Source organism: Sciurus vulgaris (genome assembly GCF_902686455.1).
Source record: "Sciurus vulgaris genome assembly, chromosome: X".
NCBI classification, from domain to species: domain Eukaryota; kingdom Metazoa; phylum Chordata; class Mammalia; order Rodentia; family Sciuridae; genus Sciurus; species Sciurus vulgaris.
Genome location: NC_136471.1, coordinates 73,835,933 through 73,857,356, shown reverse-complemented (window position 1 = coordinate 73,857,356; position 21,424 = coordinate 73,835,933). Strand labels below are relative to the sequence as shown.

The following is a 21,424-nucleotide window of genomic DNA, read 5'->3' as shown; positions in this document are numbered from 1 at the left end:
AACCTATGCCAACATCATCCCCTACCTAAACCATTACTTTCTGTGTAACTAAAGTTGCAATACACACCCAATTAATCAAATGAACAACCACAAAAAAACATATTGAACACTTATTAGAGTAAAGAATAAAACACGGCCTGGGGATATAGCTCAGTTGTAGAGTGCTTGCCTTGCCCATGTGAGGACCTGGGTTTAAACCCCAGTACTGAGAAAAAAAGGAAAATAGTCTGTGTCTTCAAACAGCTTACTAGTAGAAAGACAAACAAATGGGTACATTAGAATGTGTTAAAAGTTGAGTATATTCAAAGGTGCTATGGAAATATAAAATAAGAGTTTTGTCTCTTTCCAAGAGGGCTGAAGGAATAAGTTTGAATTTTTTAATATAAAGGATTATTTTATTTTGGACTTACGTTAAATTATTAAAAAGGAAAAATAAGAATAATCAAAGAGGTAAAATTTTTTAAAAAGTCTGAGAGATGTCCATTAGGTTTGAGGATGAGAAGGTCACTAGTGACTTGGGGGAGAAATCTCAGTAATGTCACAGGGTAGATGCCACACTAAAAATGATTTTGTAGATGGTAGAATATAAATACCTACCAAAAGCTTGAGCCAAGAAAATAAGTTCAAGGTACAAGTGAAAAACAGCACTGAAAAAATAATCTGAGTATGTGGTCAAAATTAGTTTCTAAAAGAAAAATAGATGTTTGTATTGGTCTAGCACTACAATAACCAAAGAGAATACATATTTAGACAAGAAAAAAACATAACAGATTTTTTCAAATAAAACTGTTTAAGCAGTAGTAATGTTATCAAAAGGCTTATTTATACAATAAATACAGGAAAGAACTTACACTTTATCCCCAATTTCCTCTGCCATTCGAAGAATTTCAAAGAGAAGTACCATTTTTCCAGAATGCTCTAAAACCTCAGCATCAGCATCAGTAACAAAATCTTTGTACCAGTCTGGAGCTGGGCTGCTTGGATTAGAAGAAGAAGTAGCTTTACCTAAATAAAATAAATAGAATATGAATAAGTAGATAAATCAGGAAAGAAAATAAATGAGATCAAAAGAAACAAAAACAGACCAACCAAGGAGAGATTAAGAAAGAGACTAATGTAGATTTAGGAGAAACAAGACAAATAGGGTCAAACACACACACACACACACAGACAGTCAGACAAACAGACAGACACCAATCCAGGAGGAAGAACTCTACACTGAGAGAAAGACATGAAACGGAGGGAAGAGAGAGACTGGGAGAAATACCAAGTTACAACAAGCAAGAGATGGACACTGAGACAGTGCAAATATGAGAGGAAAATCCTAGAAGTAGGGGTAGGGAGTTCGGAAAGACACTCTAAGAGATGGAAATTCCCTAGGCTCTGAGGGTAAAACTCTTAAAACATACCATGAGAGAGAATTTAACAGACACAGAGAGACTCAGAGATTAAGAGAGAAAAGACCTTCAGGACAGGACACATTTCACTGCACTAACAGAATTCTGGAAAACTCAAACAAGGATTTTTTTTTTGGGGGGGGGGGGGTGCTGGGGATTGAACCCAGGGCCTTGTGCTTACAAGGCAAGCACTCTACCAACTGAGCTATCTCCTCAGTCCTCAAACAAGGATTTACCAGAGAACTGCCCTATCATATTAAATCATTTTATTGTGATCCCTCCCGACACTTTGATTATAAATGCACACAAGAAGAAAGTACCATAAAATAATCTATTAAAGAGTTTAAATATGGTTTGATTAAAAGTAAGGAATATACAGGTTTAACCTGATTACATGTCCAGTTGCTTTGTAATGCAGAATATTTTAACTTACATACTTTCTATTGTAAAATATCCAGTTGCTTTTTAATAGAATATTTTAACTTACACACTTCCTATTATAAAATATTTTAAATACTCAGAAAAGTACATAGAATATCATGAACAGCTGTGCTTTCATGTCCCATCTTCATCATATTTTAACACTGATGCAACTGAAGTCTACCCAATCACTTTCTCTTTCCCTCTCTCCTAAGAGGTAACTAAACCCATAAATCCTATCTTGACCATTTCTACGCCAATCTTTATATTTTTACTACATGTTGTTGGCCTTTGGCTGTTATCTAGGACCATAAATGGTTCACAGTCCCCTAAACTGATACAAAACTTTCCATGAGCCAGGCACAGTACTGCATGCCTGTAATCCCAGAGGCGCTGGAGGTTGAGGCAGGAATATCTTAAGTTCAAAGGCAGCCTGAACAACTTAGGGAGGCCCCAAGTAACTTGGTGAGACCCTGTCTCAAAATGGGCTGGGGGTGTGTTTCAGTGGTAAAAGCAACCCTGGGTTCAATCCATAGTGCCAAAAAACAAAACAAAAAAACCCAACAACAACAACAACAACAACAACAACAAAAACCCCACATCACCTTTCTATGATAACAGTGGCTTGCCATGTCTAGATTGCAAAAACAATGTGGTTTATTCTAAATGTTTGCTGTCCTTGTGGAGTCTAGAATTCCACTGGGCAAGGACTTTCAGAAGACTGTGCCTGGTTTCATCTGGACTTCATGCCATGTACCTTTTGACTTTGTTTCTTTTCGTTATTAAAAAAAAAGTCACATCGTCCTCTATACGACTATATGCTGAGTCCTGTGAGACCTTCCACTGAATCAATGAACCTAGGTGTGGTGGGGACTTCTGACACATAGTTTACCAAACAAATATTAAATAAACTCCCCTTTACAATCAGACCACTGGCAAATAACTAGAACCTTTGGAGAATTCTGTACTAAAATAATTTAATCTGAAAATATCAGAACTAAAAAAGTAGGATAGCTAAATATGAAGTCTCAAAGTTTGGAACAGCACTGACAATTTCTGCGCAAATACATCAGATTCCGTTCTAATTATTTTTTGTGGTGCTGGGGATCAAACCAAGGCCCTCCTCATTCTAAGCACATTGTCTACAACTAAACTATGCCCACAACCCTGCCATTCAAATATTGATCCCATTGGATATGATAGTACTTTATAGTAAAGTATAAAAAAGTGATAGAGACAAGTAAGGGGTATTTCAATATCCTAAGTATTGTATGAAATAAAAACTTATGAATATATACTTCAAGTTGAATTTTCCTATTTCATCATCCACATGGATTAGTCATGACTTCTGTTATAACTGTTATATGACATGTAACAATAAATGAATGGATTAACAAATTAAAGTCACTCCTTTATATACATCCTAGATATCAAAAGATCCTAAGAGTCAGAAGTGGTGGCAAACATTTGTAATCTAGCAACCCAGGAGGACTGTAAGTCTGAGGCCACCTTCAGCAACTTAGCCAGACCTTGTCTTAAAATAAAAAATTTAAAAAACAACTGTGGGTGTACCTTAGTGGTAGAATGCCCCTGGGTTAAATTCTCAGTAACAACAATAACAAACAAACAAAAAAATCCTTAGAAAATAAAGCATAAATGAAATAGAAAATAAATAGAAAACTATACCTTCACCCTTAACTACTCAATACATTCTAAATATATATTTAAAGGTCCTTTATCACACTTGTAGCATAGTATAATATTGAGTTTTAAAAAGAAAGTAGCTCAGCTGGGTATGGTGGCACATGGCTGTAATCCCAGCAACTCAGAAGCCTGAGGCAAGTCTGAGCAACTTGACAAGGCCCTCAGCAACTTAGTGATCCTCTGTCTCAAAATTAAAAACAGAAAGAGCCGAGGATGTGGATCAGTGGTAAAGAACCTCTGGGTTCAATCCCCAGTACCAAAAATAAATAAAGTAGTATATCATTAAAGTATTTTTGTGTGTGTATCAGTAGTAGTAGTACTAGTAGTAGAATGGTGCTATAGGACCTGCTTAGATACTAAATCATGGTGGGGTGTGGGAGTGGGTGTGTGTAAGGAAATTTTCTTGTCTTATGCTATTAGTTGGTAATTTGAAAAAGTTAAAGAATGGATCAAGAAATAAATGATACAAATACACTTTAAATATTTTTAAAATCCAAAACATTTTCAAGACAAAAGGGAAAAAGAAAGAATGGTATTACAAGTTTGAAAATGGTTTGTCCACACTGAAACTCATGTTAAAATTTGATTCCCAATGTAATGATGCTGAGAGGTAATGGTACTTTTAGAAGTGACTGGGTTGTGGGCTGGGGATATAAGCTCAGTTGGTGCCTGGCAAGCACAGGCCCTGGGTTCAATCCCCAGTATCGCAAAAAAAAGTGACTGGGTTGTTAAAAGTGGGATTAATGCCTTTCTCACAGAAATGGGTTCCCACTTGTCAGAGTGGTAAAGAAAGACTGCTCCTAATGTTTTGTGTTTTTCATGTTTGACAGTTTACCCTCTACTGTCCATCACATGTGGACAAAGCACAGGCCCTCAAAAGGCATGGCTGCCCAATCTTGGGCTTTCCAGTTTTCATAACTGTGAGCCAAAATAAATCTCTTTCCTTTATAAATTACAGTCTCAGGTATTTTGTTATAGCAACAGAAAATGGACTAAAATGAATGATGAGTGCCATGAATGTGTTTTGTTCACTGATATAACTCAAACTTCTAGAACAGTACCCAACACATAGAAAGCACTCAATAAATATTTGTTGACTGAATAAATCTGGTATATTAGTGCTCATATTATTGCTCTACATCATAACACAAGGATTTCTGTCTCCAAAAAATAGTCACATAATAAATTACAAACCTTTTAAAATGTTACTGTTCCGTGATAAAGTTTACTCTAAAAATATTCAATAATAAATCTAACTCTTAGCTTTGCTTTTCATACAACACAAAAATTAGAATGTTGACATACCCTTGAATGACTTATTCAAGATGCTACTCCTCAGAAAAATAAAAAAAAACTACTGCAAAAGAATTAAACAGTAACTGCTGTGTACATGAAATATGTAGCAAAATCTTATTATAGTTCAATTAAAGGCATGTACTTATTTGATATTTATTTCAAATTCTATATATAACACTATGAACCCTTAATATTTCCTATTTAACTTTTCTTACATTTATTATAAGAAAGTGATTTATCTTAAAGATATATAGTACAAGTTATATAAGTTCTAATACTGTGATATATTCATGGAATTACTATAGATGTAAATAATAAAAATAGATTTTCATCATCTATTAGTACTAAAGATGCTTCTAATGAACTATACATGCATATAAGCTACAAAAATATAAAATGTATCCATGTATAAATAATGTCAATTTGAGTGCACACAGCTATAATGAAACAAAAACCCTATGCAAACTGGTTAAAGTTTGTCTTTTAAAACCCATGGCATTCCCTATCTGATTTCAGGCTTACAACATGTACCCTTCTACTTCTAATTTTATATTACGGTATATGTAGAAAGCAATAATGCTTATATAACACACCAGAAAAAAATCGAATAAGATACTCGCTTCTGGCAGTTATTCAGTTGCTCAGACCCCAACTGAACTTGCAAGTGATGAAGAAATCATCAACATACTTTTACATAAACTATTTACAGCATAAGACAATGTACACTGGTTATTTCTTCCTCTTAAAAATAAGTTATAAGAAAAATTTCAACAAATAATATTAAGAAAATCATCCCCAGGAACACACAGACTATTTATAAGATGAGGGACTTGAGAACTGTAAATGGAAAAGGCGAATTGACGGAGCAAAGGAAGATAGAACAGGAGCTTTCCATTACCTGAAACTAAACTATTCCTTTACTATTATAAAAATATTCTTTAAGTATGACTGGAACATGAACACTGACAGTAAACTGCCTTTATGGGAGAGCAGGAAAGAATAATAAGGAGGGGAATTTTGTAGTTCAATTTTGTTAAATTCCCTAATTTCTAGGAGAATCCAGGATTTGTGGTTAGGCTGCCACCTGTCTGTTCTACAGAGGTACTGAAGAGAGAAATGTTCATCAAAGATCACCAACTTGGTTCAGCTGCAGATCTGAGACAAGTCAAACCTGTTTGATCACAGGATCATTCAAATGACTCCCCTATCTCTTTTCTCCTCACAGATGATTAACTGCTTTGTTCCAAACTTCCCAAATGCCAGATATTCAGAACCATTACACTATGCTCTCTTCAGATATTTGATATTTCAAATATTTTGATATTTGGTCCCAGCTTCAAAGATCCTAGATACACAATCAGGCTGCAATAGGAGAATACGGAGGCTCAGTGCCAATCCTTTAACATATACACATGTAAAGATAACTTAAGGCATAGGAGATTTCAATCTAAGACTTTCACTTTCATACACAAGACAGGAAAGATAAAAAAAAAAGTGGCACATGCTGTACATAATACAGGGAAACTGAAACTAAACAATAATTACAGATTATGAAGAATTAGAAAGGAAAAGGACTAAATGATTAAAATTAGCTTTACTATATAAAATTATTATAATCATACTTCATTGCCTGAGATACTTCCAGTTATTCCCATATGGTTAAGTGAAAATACCATGGTGACTTTAAGATTAGACATATGTTGGTCTGAATCCCAGATATAGTACTCATTTATAAAACTAAAGATATCAACTACATTTCAAGGCTTCTCTGTTACCTAACACAGAATAACAGAGTGTAGGTACGTGTATGTAAATGAATTAGTTAATTTTTCCTTTCCTTCCAAATTCCAAAGAGCACAAAGTGGCTTCCCTGTAATTAAAGATTCATCAGATGTTTGTTATAATTATATGTATGTGACTATTCTAAACTCTCATAAACTGTGGAAAGAAATTCCTTTAAATCAACTAGTGACAATCATAATTGGCTAAAAAAAAAAAGCCCTAATGATCTGACATTTTCTAAATCAATGTGCCATTATTCATTAGACTCACTATCTTCCAGCTTTAAAGAAACTGAAGGGTTGTTTCCTGTTTCATCCATATTTCCTTCACCACCTCCTCGAGATCTTGAATTCCAGACTTTGATCACTTCAACATCATTGTCACTGCCACTTCCACTTGAGCTACTATCCTTTTTCCCCTTCTTCCCCTTTGTTTTCTTCTTTCTAAAAAGAGAAAGAAGAATGTTAGGAAAGCAAAGCAAAGATAAAAAGTCAATTATTATAGGACAAACAGCAAATAAGGGTTCTAAATTATCAATTCGGGGTACAAAAAGTACTCAATTTACTTTGTATAATCATCGGAGCTTAAACTCATGGAAGTTTCGTCAGAATCTGAAGCTATAAATTCATCCATGCTATCTTCATCAAAATATCCCTAGAGAAAACAAATGACAAATGTTTGAGTAGTTTATTTCAATGTATACTGGAAATTATGATGTTTTGTTTCAGATAACGATAAGTTCATTGACATGAGATAAAGAAGAACTGAGGAACTGACATAGATGGGAAGAGATAAAGGAGACCTGATAAGACTATGCAATGGGAGGTCTTGGACTGAATCATGGAAAATAATGAGAACATAAGTAGAAACATAGATGAAATCCAAACAATGTCTGTTGTTAATAGTATTGGACCAAAGTTAATATTTAATTTTTATTCATTTCACTATAGTTATACAAGATGTTCATATCAGAAAAATCTGAGTCAAAGGAATAGGGGGACTCTGAACTATTTTTGGATCTTTTCTATAAGTATATAAGACTATTTCAAAATAAAAGGTTTTAAAAATGAACAAAAGAACAATTAATATTCTTTCTTAATCACGATGCATTCAAGGCATGTAGAAATGAAATGGAAATTTTTTAAAGCTGAATAAAACAGAAAATTGCTCTGCGCATACACTAAGTCAAAACTTGACCTTTTTTCTAGGGTTATTCTACTTCAAAAAGATTCCTTTTAAACCACTTTAGTTATTGATTTACCTTATTTTCTTTGCTAATGTAGTCCAGCTGCAAACACCAAGGATGAGTCCAGATTCTACTTAACATCTGAAAATCTTGGAAAAGTTTTGCACCTGCCTTTCCTCTTCCACCTTCATTACTATTACCTACACCTAGTCAAAAGGGAAAAACAGTTTAAGATGCAAGAATTCTCTATTTCAACAAGGTATTTCCACATTAGAGGATTGGCCCTTATTTATGATATGAACCCTTTGGAAGTGTGTAAAAGCTTATAAATCTTGTTTGTTAGAAATACATTTGGTAAACAAAAAAATAAATAAAATTATGAAAGAACCCATTATAGAGAAACTATCAAAACAGCAAATCTGTGACACAGAAATATGTGATTTAAAAAAATAATGCATTAGAGGGCTGGTAGAGTACTTGCTCGACATGCACCAGGCTCTAGGTTTGAAAGCAAACAAAACAACAACAAAGAAAACACATTAAGAAACAAAATAAATCTAACAGCAGGCAAAATAAGCACCTGAAAATTTAAAGTTCTGACGAATGTAAGTGATTTAGAGGTATCAATAACATTATATAAAAATACGGATTGGTCATAAAAATCACAATTATGATTAGTATAAGCAAATTTTGTTGCCTATAATCATAACTTGAAAAAAGCTGCCATTTTAGACAGACAACAGGGTAAACATACATTTTCATTTCTCATTTGGGTTCTTAAAGTCCCCTAGATTCTGTATTCATGGGCTCTAGATTAGAAGCTCCTATTTTAGATAAAGCATTATCTAAAAGTTGTAGCAACTTTCTCCAAGTATGCTTATTCAAAAAACTGTACTTCTAAAACTTGTTTTTGGTGTGCAAATGTAAATACTGGCTTTGTTCTGTCCAGCATAATTTCAATGAAATATTTTTATATAAAAGCAAAATGAAAAGAAAATGAACATAAATTCCATTATTAATATAAAATTATAAAGGTAGCAAAATGCAAAAGAAAAATTAAAAGGATAAAAACAACATTTAAGTAATAACATATTTCCCTATTCAGTTTTTTTGGAGTTTTGGTGCTGGGGATTGAATCCAAGGCCTCAAACACATTAAGCACACACTCCCCACTGAGCTATAACCTCATCCCCACTACCCATTTTTAAAAATTATTTATTTTAATTTTTTTTAGTTGTAGATGGACACAATACCTTTAATTAATTTATTTTTTTATGTGATGCTAAGGATTGAACCCAGTGCCTCACCCATGCAAGGCAAGCACTCTACCACTGAGCCACAACCCCAGCCCATCCCACTACCCAGTTTTAAACCATATAAGTCTACCAGTAATTTGCAAGCCTGATAGAAAATTTACTAACAAAAATAAAAATAAAAAATGTACATAAATCTGCACTTATTATTGTGCCAGATAGAGGTATTTCCATTGTGTGTAACAGAAATCATTACTCTAAAAAAACAATGTATCTGATTTCTTGGAACACAAATGCTTTTATTATAATTATTTTATACAATTATATAATAATTATAATATTATTATATATTATATAATTTTATTATAATTATTTTATAATTCTTTTATTATAAATTTATTATAATTCTTTTTATTTCTCTAAAGTCAGCAGAATACTGTTTCATTCCTTATTTGTGTCTTTTCTATTACTTTGTAAGTATGGCTTAAGGCTTATCAATTATGTTCATCCTTTCAAAGAACCAACTTTTGGTTTCAATGATTTTCTTTTTTGGTTTTCTATCCTTAGTATTTGTTATTTCTTCCTTTCACTTAATTGGGATTTAGTATGCTCTTATTTTGCTTTCTTCACATGGAAAGTTAGATTATAAAGTTTCTTATTCTTTTTTTTTACAAGAATTTAACCTTTATTTCATTTATTTGTTTTTATGTGGCGCTAAGGATGGAACTCAGGGCCTTCCCCCAAGGCAATCATTTTGCCACTGAGCTACAATCCCAGCCCTCTTTCTTCTTTTTGAAAATAAGGATTTATAACTATATTTCCCTCTACGGACTGCTTTAACTCTACTCTATATTCTGATACCTAGGTGCTTTCATTTGCATTGATATCCAAATATTTCTTTTACTTTCTTAGGGATTTCTTCTTTGAACCCCGGGTTGATTAGAAGTGGATTGTCTAAATATATTGGTCAATTTTTAAACTTTCCTTCAACTACTCGTTTCTAATTTCATTCTAACTCAGTCAAAGAAAATACTTAGGTAATAAGGAGGAAGTTAAGGAAATTCATAGTAGTAATAGCCATCTAAATTTAAAAAGTAAAAAAAACTCATAAACAACCTAACATTATACTTTAAGGATCTTGAAATAAATCAGAGAATAGATAAACTATAAAAAAGAAAATCAACAAAGCCAGAAGTTTTTTAAAAAATAAAATGCAAACACTTAGCTAGATGAAGAAAAAAAAAGAGAGAAGGCTTAAACAAATAAAATCAGAAATTGTACCTGATGCCTTGGAAATAAAAAAAAAAAGATCAAGAACACATATTAACAATTACATACAAACAAACTGAAAAACTTCAAGAAAATGGATAAATTCCTAAAAACATACAACCCTCCAAGAATGAATCAAAGTAAAAAGAACAATTATAAACAGACTGTAGTAGTAATAAAAAATCTCTGGGGGTGGGGGGAAGGGAAAAAATAACAGAATGAATCAAACAACATTGCTCTATGTAAATTTATGATTACACAAATGGTATGCCTTTACGCCATGTACAAACAGAGAAACAACATGTATCCCATTTGTTTACAATAAAAAAAAAAAAATCTCTGAACAAAGAAGACTTTCAGGAATGTGGAGAAATGGAAACCATTATAAACTAGTGGTGGGAAATGTAAATTACTTTAGTCATTATGGAAAACAGTATGGGGTTGCTCAAAAGCTGAAAATGAAACCATCATTATGATCCAGCAATCCCACTACTATGTATACATCCAAAAGAAATGATACCAGTATGTTGAAAGGACACCTGTACTGCTATGTTTAATGCAGTGCTATCCACAATAACCAAGAAATGGAAATAAATAATATCCATCTGATGAATGGATAATGTATGTGGTACATATACACAAAGGAATACTTTTCAGTCATAAAAAGGATGAATTCCTGTCATTAGAACTAGAGGTCATTATGTTAAGTGAAATAAGGAGGAACAGAAAGATCAGTACAGCATGTTCTAACTCATGTGGAATCTAAAAATGTGGATCTCATAGAAGTTAAGAGTAGAATGTTGGTTAAAGAGGCTGGGGAAAGTAAGGAAGAAAGAGGGATGGGTAAAGACTGGTCAATGGGTACTAAGTTATAGTCAGGAGAAATAAGTTTAAAGAGAGATATATTTACCCTTAGATGAACATTACACAATGTGTACATGTATTGAAACATCACATGGTACCCCATGAATATGTATAATTTTTATATGACAACTTAAAATTAATTTACAAAAGAAGAACTAAGGAAAATTAAGATTTTGTATTTTCTCAAAATTCACTTCTAGTGTCTTCTGACTTTCATTTTTCAAATACTGAATATTCTATAAATTATTTCTAATAAAATTAAAATAAAAAACAAAGCACAATCTAAAAAGTCTATTATAGAAACAAAAGAATTTTTGGGACTACATAACAGATAAATTAGTAAACATTTTCAATGCAAGTGAGATACATGGGTAAAATTCCAAAAGAAATACCATGATGACTTACAGTGAGAATCAAGATAGAATACTGGTTTATATAATCCATTTGGCTTTCTATTGGGGAAAGGCAGTACTGGGGACTGAACACAGGGGTACTTTATCTTTACACAGGGGTACAGTCCTCCATACTGAGCACTTTTTACATTTTATTTTGAGACAGGGTCTTACTAAGTTGCTGTGGCTATCCTCGAACTTACCATCCTCCTGCAAGATTATAGGCACACGGGCACACCCACACCTTGGCTTCCATTTGGCCTTTTGTGCATGTTTTCAAAAGGGGGTAATTAACACAGATTATTGTACTTTAACAAAAATGTCACACCTTGGAATCCCACAACTTGTATCTCATTCATGAATCAGAAAATAATTTAAGAATAATGTGGAGTTGAAAAGTTTTAGCAATTAGTGTTTCAAGCATTTCTATCAATTAATAGTGCTAAGAATATAGCTCCATAATTCTTAAATATTGCATTGTTCTCAAAATAATATTTTAACATCTATTTCTGGGATCTTAACATTTTTCCAATTATTAAAAATAGCTGAATATCTAATATTTAAAAACACTACAGAGTTAGTTTAGTTAGTTCACTAAAATAAAACAACATTCATAAAAGGAAAAATATTAACTAAATGACTGATCCTTTCTGGACACTCCTCTTTTTCTTAAACTACAGTATAACTCAATCATTGGTATAATTACATTTGGTTACTTAATTGCATATACAATTTTAATTATTTTAAACAGAATAGTATATTAAACCTAACAGCTTCTGACAGGCAAATAAAAATGTGTGCCTTATGAGAACTGATTTTCTTTCCACAGTCAAAACAAGTCTTTTTGTAAGATAGCTAAAAAGCAATTTGGTAAGATACTAAATTTCAAACATTATTTTCCCTAAAACAGAAAGTTTCTATGTTGGGTATGGTGGCACACACCTGTAATCCCAGCAACTCAGAGGCTGACACAGGGGGATCAAAAACTCACGGACAGCTTGGGCAACATAGTTAAGGTCCTGTCTCAATATTAAAAAAAATAAATAAAAAGGACTGACAATAAAGCTTAAGGGTAAAGCACCTCTGGATTCAATCCTCAATACCACCAAAAAATAATAAAATAATACTCACAGATATTACACAAAGGGTACCACCTTAGTATCATAAAATATAATTTTAATAGATGTATGTACACTTCCACCCTCCTCGTATTTTAATCACTTACTGCATCCACAATGGGCACAAGGGCATTTTCTAACATGCATTCACTAACAAAACTTGGCACATCACTTGGGGAAAGACCCCAAAAAAATGACCAAAAAATAAGACATCTCTCACTCCAGATCCACAGACTAGGTTTTATTATGTGAACAACTTCGGGCATAAGGAAAGGGACACACACACACACACACACACACACACACACACACACACACACTTATTGATTAAAAAATAATACCAATGCATTGTTTTCTTAAAAAAAGGCACAAAAAATAATATCTTCATAATGATATCACCAAGAAAACAACTTCAGCTAATATTTCAGTGTATTTTAAGCAGCTATATTTTCATTACAACATGGAGATCATTCCAAATGCCCTGTCTTTCATTCTTTTTTTTTGCCTTCAAACATTATTAATTTGATAACTAAGGAACAATCTCATGGATTTAATTTATATGCCTTTTAATATTAATGCAACTGAATACTTTTTAAAATATTCCAGAATTTCTGTGTATCATATTCACAATTCTTCTGAAATAGCTTCTCACAAATTAAAAGTATTTATTATGTATACATGATGTATATATTTTTCATTCATTTGTTCTTAGAGATTAATTAGTGATTTATTTTATTGTGTTTTTAAGGATATCCATTCAAATGTAAAATTGAAAAAGAACATGGAAAAATTACCAGAATAGTATTCTTCAGAAAAAGAATTTCTTTATAGAGAAGATGAAAATAATAAGTGTATTGGTTACCTGTTAAGTGATCTAAGTAGTACTGATAAAGTTTGCACTGAATAGGAGTCATTCTCACAGCTAATACATATTCATGTTTTGGAGGCAAAAACTTTGTTAATGCTGTATAATCTTTCCTCTGTAAATAACAAGAAAGATATTAAAAATTAGTTAATCTAAAAACATGACAGTAATGAACTGCTTTAAGAATTGTAATCTTGTTTTGATTACAACTAAAAGATACACATAATTAGTCACCAAACATAAAAAAATTGAAAAATATATTTGTCCTCAATAATCACACAATGATCCATGTTTATTATAGTTAATCATTTCATACAACTACAACACAGTGCACTCGTAAAAAGAATACTGCAATAAGTCAGGTTTTTAAGTGGTCATATGACAAAGTGACCTCTTAAAGCAATTTCAGTTATCAAGGTAAGTCTCCTCGAAGAATAATGGGGAAAAAACAAGAAAATGGAGAGGGAATATAGTTAAGTTGTAGTAACAAAATGACTTTCTTTAATCATATGCTAATACCAATGAATCAAAGTGTAATATGGTCTGAGTTATACTTTTAGTAAGATATACTAATGTGCCAAATAACATGACTAGAAATGTTTCCCCAAATGAGAAAACAAGACATGTACAAGCACTTCTGAAAACATTTTATTGTACATATAAGGAAAAAACACTAATGTGCTATGAAAGAAAAAAGAAAAATCAGAAAAAGTGATACCTGGGTAGTAGCAGTAATACAGAAAAAAAGTATTTAGGGACTGGGGTTGTGGCTCAATGATAGAGTGCTTGCCTAGCACATGTGAGGCACTGGGTTAGATCCTCAACACCACATAAAATTAAACAAAATAAAGGTATTATGTCCATCAACAACTAAAAAATATTTTTCTTTTTTTAAAAAAAGAGTACTTTAATTATATATATAGCCAACCAGACCAAATAGGATGACTTGGCCTTATATGATGGCAGTGTATCCAGCCCAAAGGACAGACAGCCTGTCTGGTGTGATGGTTCTTTGTAGATACCATAAAAATCCAATATCTGAAAAGAAAGTCCAGGTCTTGCGATCTATTAACAACTAGCTCAGTTTCTATATTCTTATCTATTTCTTTTGTTTTGTTTTGTTTTCTTATCTATTTCTGAATGTAGATTAAACAAAGTTCTGTATGTAAACACTATTAGCCTGTTTAGATTATTGCCTATATGTGAAAGTAACAAAATTGTTTCTTTAAGTATTACATTTTAAATGACTTGTCTCACTGGGCACCATGGTACATGCCTGTAATCCCAGTGACTCAGAAGGTTAAAACAAGAGGATTTCAAGTTCAAGGACAGCATCACTAATTTAGTCTTAGCAAGACCCTGTCTCAAAAAGTGGGGGGTGGGGGCGCATGTATGCACCTGGGGATGTAGCTCAGAGGTAAAGCATCCCTGATTTCAATCCCCAGTACCCACAATATGACTCCTCTCTTAATTCATACTGACCTCTCCTGCTACTATTTCAAATGAGTGAGGTTCAGAACAGTATACTATAGATCTAGGGTAAGCTTAGAAACTTCTTATTCATAGTAGCTTATGCTTTTAAGGAATTCACTGTCTTAAGGAAGAAGAATCTAAACATCAATAAAATATGAGGTTTTAAACTTTGCAAATGAATTGTTAATTGTGTTCTAAAATTCCCAATAAACTGTTTTAAAAGTTCAATGCTGCATCAACTTTTGAAAACAAGACTGAGAGATATAAATTTCAAACCACATGCTGAATGGGGGAAAGGAAAACAAAGATTAAACTCAGAAAATGTTTTGGGATTACAATAAAAAAGTGACAGTATTTCATTCTTATGGAACATCTCTGTACCTGAACACATCCAGCTAACATCTCATAAAGAATGTGAGCACGTTTTTTCATCACTCTGACATCTACCATGGTAGAATCTGCACACTGACCATTTTGGATTGGATTTATAAATCTATTCCTGAACTCCTTAATGGATCCAAGCAAATTTTCCTTGATGAAGTTAACCATGCAATGATCTAAAAGATAAGACATTAATTCAGTAACATTAATGAAACTTTAAAACACTCAGAAAACTTCCCCAATGAATTGCTGATGTCAAAACCACATATCAATCATAATTATGGTAAAAAGAATATTAAACTGAGTGTAGAATAAACATTAGTATTAGTCTGAACTTAAACTAGATTGCTTAAATAAAATGAGAAATTGAAATAAAAATAATCCTTAAATACTAGGCAGGAATGTTTTAAAAAAATTACTTAAGGAGTATTTTATTTTAAGTCATTACTAAGAGATACAAAGTATAAATCACATGATCCATAATCCTAACCATGATTTTGATATCATACAACCTTATAAAGAAAACAGATCTGAATAAAAATAAAAGTAGATAATAAGCTACCATACCAAAGATTATATTAAAAGACCCATTCCCATTAGTCTTTAAAAGGGTTATCAACTGTCCAATACTAAATAGAGCTAAAATATGAAGTCGCAATCTATAAATGGGATAATAGAAAAGGGAAATTAACAAAGATGAAGCCTAAAAAAATAAAGCCTAAGGTTAAATAATAATCAAAAACTCAAATAATAAAACAGAAAACAAGTTAACGTAAAACCATTGGAGGAATGCAGCAAACAAAAAAGTCCAATATGAGAAAGAGAAAAAAGTAGGAGAGTATGATGGAAAACTTAATTTGTTATTTGCTAAATTATTTCACCTTCCTTCTTTAGTGTCACCACACACATACGAAAATGAAGAAACTTCACAAGAACACTTCCTTGAATTTACTCATTTGTTCTCAGCCTCAAAAACTATTCTGCCATGGATTCAGCATGGTTTTCTTCTCCAACTCCTCCTTCCTGAAATGATCATATTTGGCATTTCCTTTTATTTAACAGTACCTTCCCTAAAACTAAATAAGTATCTTTACAACATTTCCTATGTAAAGAAATGTGCATTTTTAAATTTTAAAGCACTTAAGACTTATAATATTTAACTATATTTTGATTTCCATATTTTTAATCTGCACAATCACAAGGGCACATCTCTTGAGGGTATTTTATAAGTCATTTACAAAGTATCTCACTTGGAAAATGTGGTATTCTTTCACAATAGACTATGATGGACATATACAGATCATGGTGAGGGACTATACTGAACAGAGAAAAGGCTAATTGCAGAAGTTGCAAAAATAAACCTGAGGCAAATCCAATACTCTACAGCATAACTGTAGAAATAAACTCACACTCAATTAGGTTATTTTGAAGTGGTGTTCCTGTTAAAATAATCCTCCTCCTTGATCGTATAGAATTCATAGCTTTTGAAACAGCAGATGCTTCATTTTTTAGAATATGGCCTTCATCACAAACAACAAAGTCAGGACCTATAAAAATGCATAAAAAACAATGTTTAATATAATAAAAATAGAAATGTGATGCACATAAGTAAAATTAATCCTTTTAGAGTGCTATTCTTGAAGGAAGATAATAAAACACTAGGTATAATCATGCTTTATCTGCTGCTCTAATTGGTTAATATGGCATTAAATAGTATTAATTATATCCCAAAAGAAGAATATTAAAGTAGTATTATAAATGGTATTTAAGCTCCACTGAGTGAGTATGCAAGTATGGACCAAAATAAAATGCCAGCCATTTTATTTTATTTACTTAAATATTTTTTTAGTTGTCAATGGACCTTTATTTTATTTATGTGCAATGCTGACAACCAAACTCAGTGCTTCACACATGCTAGGCAAGTGCTCTACCACTGAGCCACAACACCAGCTCAAATGTCAGCCATTTTAAAACAGAAAAGAAAAACACTAGGGGGCAAAATATGCCTCTAAAAGACCTGGAGTATTTGATAAAACAAATTCTTTTAAGATTAAAATGTATCTGAAGACAGTATTTTGGCATTAGCATACAGGTTCAACTTAATGGCAAGGACTAACAGTAATCTATATATACATGTAAAGTCAAATTTAACAAGTTACCTTATAAGGAATAATACAATAAATTGAAAGAAGCCAGTAAATATTTCTCAATTGTTCTAAATAACTAACACTCATTGTTGGGGGAAATTTAACTTAAAAAAGTAGCATTAAACTGGCTGTTGCATGGATATGGGTGGTGAGAACAACACCTTTCTTCTATAAAAGATCTCTCAGTTGAGAGTGACCCAGAAGAAATACTGTGACCTTTATGTAAAAAACACAAAACAAAAAGAAAACACTTTTTTTGTCTGCTGTAGTATCCTACCTATACAATTTACTTGCTGGTTCATATACATACACGTATTACTTAAATACTGATCTCAGCAATAGCAGCTATCAAACTTTATCTGTTACACATGAGAGAAAATTCATCTTCTACAAGACTTTTAAGAAGTTAACTTCTTTAGTATGACAGTTGAAAAATAGAATTGTTAGTCAAGAGTGATGGGTGTCTTCTGAAAGTCCCAAATCGTGATGCAAACCAAACCAGGAAGACTCAGTAAGAATTTTCTCCACCTTGGCATATTATGATAAATAGCTCTAATGTCAATTTTGATATTGCATATATTACTCTTCATTTTGAATCAATAGAGTAATTCAACATTGTGCCCTCAACCCATTTGATTGTCATTTATTCTAATGCTTCAAAGCATTACCTGGAATCATTCTATCTTTGTTTTCCTACCTCAGATTTACAATTGATCTATTTAGTTCTCGTTTTCCCTCTGGCATTTACTACTACTGCCTTGAATCCCATTGTTTTCTGATTTTTAACTTGGTTTTTATTATTCTATTCAATCTTTTCTTTTTCTCATCTGTCAATTTTCTTCTCCTTCCCTTTTCAGTCCCTATATAAAATAACAGTAATTTGACTAGTAGCTAACTTCTCAACCTATTCCAGAGTCTTACTATTAATTTTATACCTGCAAGGGCTGGGGAGATAGCTCAGTTGGTAGAGTGCTTGCCTCGCAAGCACAAGGCCCTGGGTTCAATCCCCAGCATCACACACTCACACAAAAGATTTATACCTGCAGAGAACATTTTCCACAAATTTTGTTTTTTTTCTAAGGCTTATTAGTATGTGGCTTTGTTCTGAAGTAACAGTAGTAAATAGGATTTAGTATCTTTTCTCAAAGTGGTACTGATACTGGGAAGAGCAAGAACACATGGTGCATGAGAGTAGCTATACCTGGGTATTCACTCCACTGAGTGCACTTAAAAGAAAGCTCACTAAATTGTCCCTTGCATAAAAGTAGAAGCAATAATCATCACAGCGAATGAGTAGACATACAAGCAGTATGAAAAAGCAAGGGAACAAACTACCCCAAACAGCCCACAACACTTCAACAACTGATGCCACCTACACCATGGTGGAGGAAACCATGAAGTTACCATGAGACCCAGCAAATCCATTCTTAGCTACATACCCAAAGGGATGGAAAATAGATGCAGAAATAAAAACTTATACATGGATGTTCATAGCAGCATTATTTATACTACCCCCAATGGAAACAAGCTAAATGTCCATCAGCTGACTAATCAATAAAAATATGGTTAGTATGCATACAATGGAATATTCTTTGGCACTTAAAGGTAATAAAGTACTGATTCATGCTGCAATATAGATTAAACCCTAAAAACATTAAGCTAAATAAATTAGGATAGATATTGCACGATTCCATCTTTATGAAATGTCAAGAATAGGCAAATCCATAGAAATAGAAAGCAGATTAGTGGTTACCAGGGGAATGACTGCTAATAGGTACAGTTTCTTTTCTTTCTTTTTATTCACATATGAGAATTCATTAAGCAAACAGTGTCTCCCTGCTGGGTAAGACAGAAAATGAGAGGAAAAGAGAGCGTGCACACAAGAGCATGAAAGCGAGGAGAGAGAGAGAGAGAATGAAAAAAAAATGGCAGGGGAGCTATCCTTAAGCAGTCGAATTCCGCAGGTTAACAGGGGACCAATAACGGAGAAGGATACTTACAAGCTGACTGATGAACCAATAGCTAGCTAGGACGTTCACAGACTGACAAGAAGTTGGGAGGCGGGGAAATGACTGCAGCATAAAGGGCAGGGGAGCAGCTTTATATTATATTCCCCCGTTTCTGTTTTTATAAGAAGATCTTTTGTTCTCCAGTTCTTTCCCACCTCATCTCTCCTTCCTGCCTATGTGACTAGGCCTGGTTTTGCAGGTGAGATGTAAAAAGTCCATTCTCCCAGAGGCAGTCTCCAACTTCCAGACTTCCAGAGGCAGATGGCTTTCATGGACTTCATTTCCTCGATTTGACTGATCCCCTATTTCTACACTGCCTGTCCCCAATTCTGGCTTTATTCCCCCCTCTAGTTTTAGGAACTCCTTACTGCTATAGGGAACAGGGGATGACAACCGCTCTGGCTTCTTCGAGCTGGAAGGGGGCAGGGTGGGGCAAGCAGTTTGGATTTCCCTTTTTCGAAATTGGGTTAATTGAGGGATCCATAGTAGAAGTCTGGTTGGTGAAGAGCAGGTTTTAAAGGCATCTGGGGGTGGGTGCTTCATTACAGACAAGTTTAATTTGGAGAACAGCAGCTTAATAAATTTTCTGCTTTAAAGGCTTGTATACCAATCTCAAGTCCAGTGATGAATGCAGAGCAGAGCATCCGGGCAAATGGAAGGTGAGGCCATGTCTGGGGGGCACTGGGGCGTCAGATGGGGTTCCACCTGCTTAACAGACAGTGGAAGAACCCATTCGAGACACGACACCAATGTAAGAACCCAGAAACCACTCCAGACACAGGAACTCACATAAGAGAGTTTATTAAACAGAGTGTCTCCCTACAGGGTAAGAGAGAAAATGAGAGGAAAAGAGAGAGAGCGTGCGCGCACAAGAGAGAGTGAAATGGAGGAGAGAGCATGAAAGTGAGGAGGAGAGAGAATTGTACAGTTTATTTTCAAGGTGACAAAGAAGTTCTGCAGTTTGGTGCAATAACTGTGATAGTTACAGAGCACCGGGAATAGAAGTTTTGTTATGTGTAATTCTCCACAATAAAAAAACTGCAAGCTTTTGCAAACATATGATCTCCTAATGTCACAGAACTTCAAAGCTAAAGAAATCAATTCCTTCTCACTTTTTAAGTTCCTTCCACAGAAAATCCTAAAATAGAGTAATCAAACGTTTTTTCTCAAAACAGTGCAGAAAACAATTTCAAGTGAGATCAAGGATTTTATTTTTTTGTTTGAATTTTTTAAAGAAAATTTATTATGTTAACATTTACCTTGCTTTTTGTGTATTTCAAGAGTTATTTGATCCTATTCACACTTGAGAAATTAAGGCAGAATACAGATCAAGTATTTTATATTTTCAGTTTTGGGGTGCCAGTCACATAAAAACAACAGCAGCTGAACTGTCATTAAACTCCAAATGTCTCCATTAGAGAAGAACCCAGTATCTAAGTGATCTACTATATAGCATCCTGATTTCTAAAAGAGACAAGCCTGTATCTTAGTCCTTTTTTATTTTTTTAAAGAGGGCTGAAAGGACTCTTTTAATTTGATAAGACTAGCCACTGGCTTCCTTCCTGAAATAGCTTTACATGAAGATATTAAGTATTTGCCCTGATGTTTTCACCCTGGGTTTTACAAGGCTTTTCTTCATTGTGCACCTTCATATGCTGCTTCATATGAGCTCTGGCTGAAGCGTTTGCTACCTGCACTGCACTGGTAGGGTTTCTCCCCAGTATGGATTCTCTGATGCTGAATAAGGTGGGAACTCTGGTTGAAACACTGGTCACATTAGTCACACTGCTAGGATTTTTCTCCAGTATGAATTCTCTGGTACTGAATGAGTTTCAAATCTCTGCTTCAACCTTTGTCCACACTCATCA

At 33.4% G+C, this 21,424-nt stretch overlaps 1 protein-coding gene across 11 annotated transcripts in view; it reads right to left on the bottom strand.

The window, feature by feature from the left end:
- Positions 1–21,424, bottom strand: part of ATRX (ATRX chromatin remodeler) — a 236,556-nt gene that overhangs the window by 66,215 nt on the left and 148,917 nt on the right. For all 11 annotated transcript variants that reach the window (XM_079123003.1, XM_079123002.1, XM_079123004.1 and 8 more), the window contains 7 exons: positions 16,810–16,947; positions 15,401–15,576; positions 13,544–13,661; positions 7,861–7,991; positions 7,165–7,253; positions 6,870–7,042; positions 852–1,005 (listed from right to left, as the gene is read on the bottom strand). In XM_079123003.1, coding sequence (XP_078979129.1) covers positions 852–1,005; positions 6,870–7,042; positions 7,165–7,253; positions 7,861–7,991; positions 13,544–13,661; positions 15,401–15,576; positions 16,810–16,947 — 979 coding nt within the window. The remainder of the gene's footprint in view (positions 1–851; positions 1,006–6,869; positions 7,043–7,164; positions 7,254–7,860; positions 7,992–13,543; positions 13,662–15,400; positions 15,577–16,809; positions 16,948–21,424) is intronic.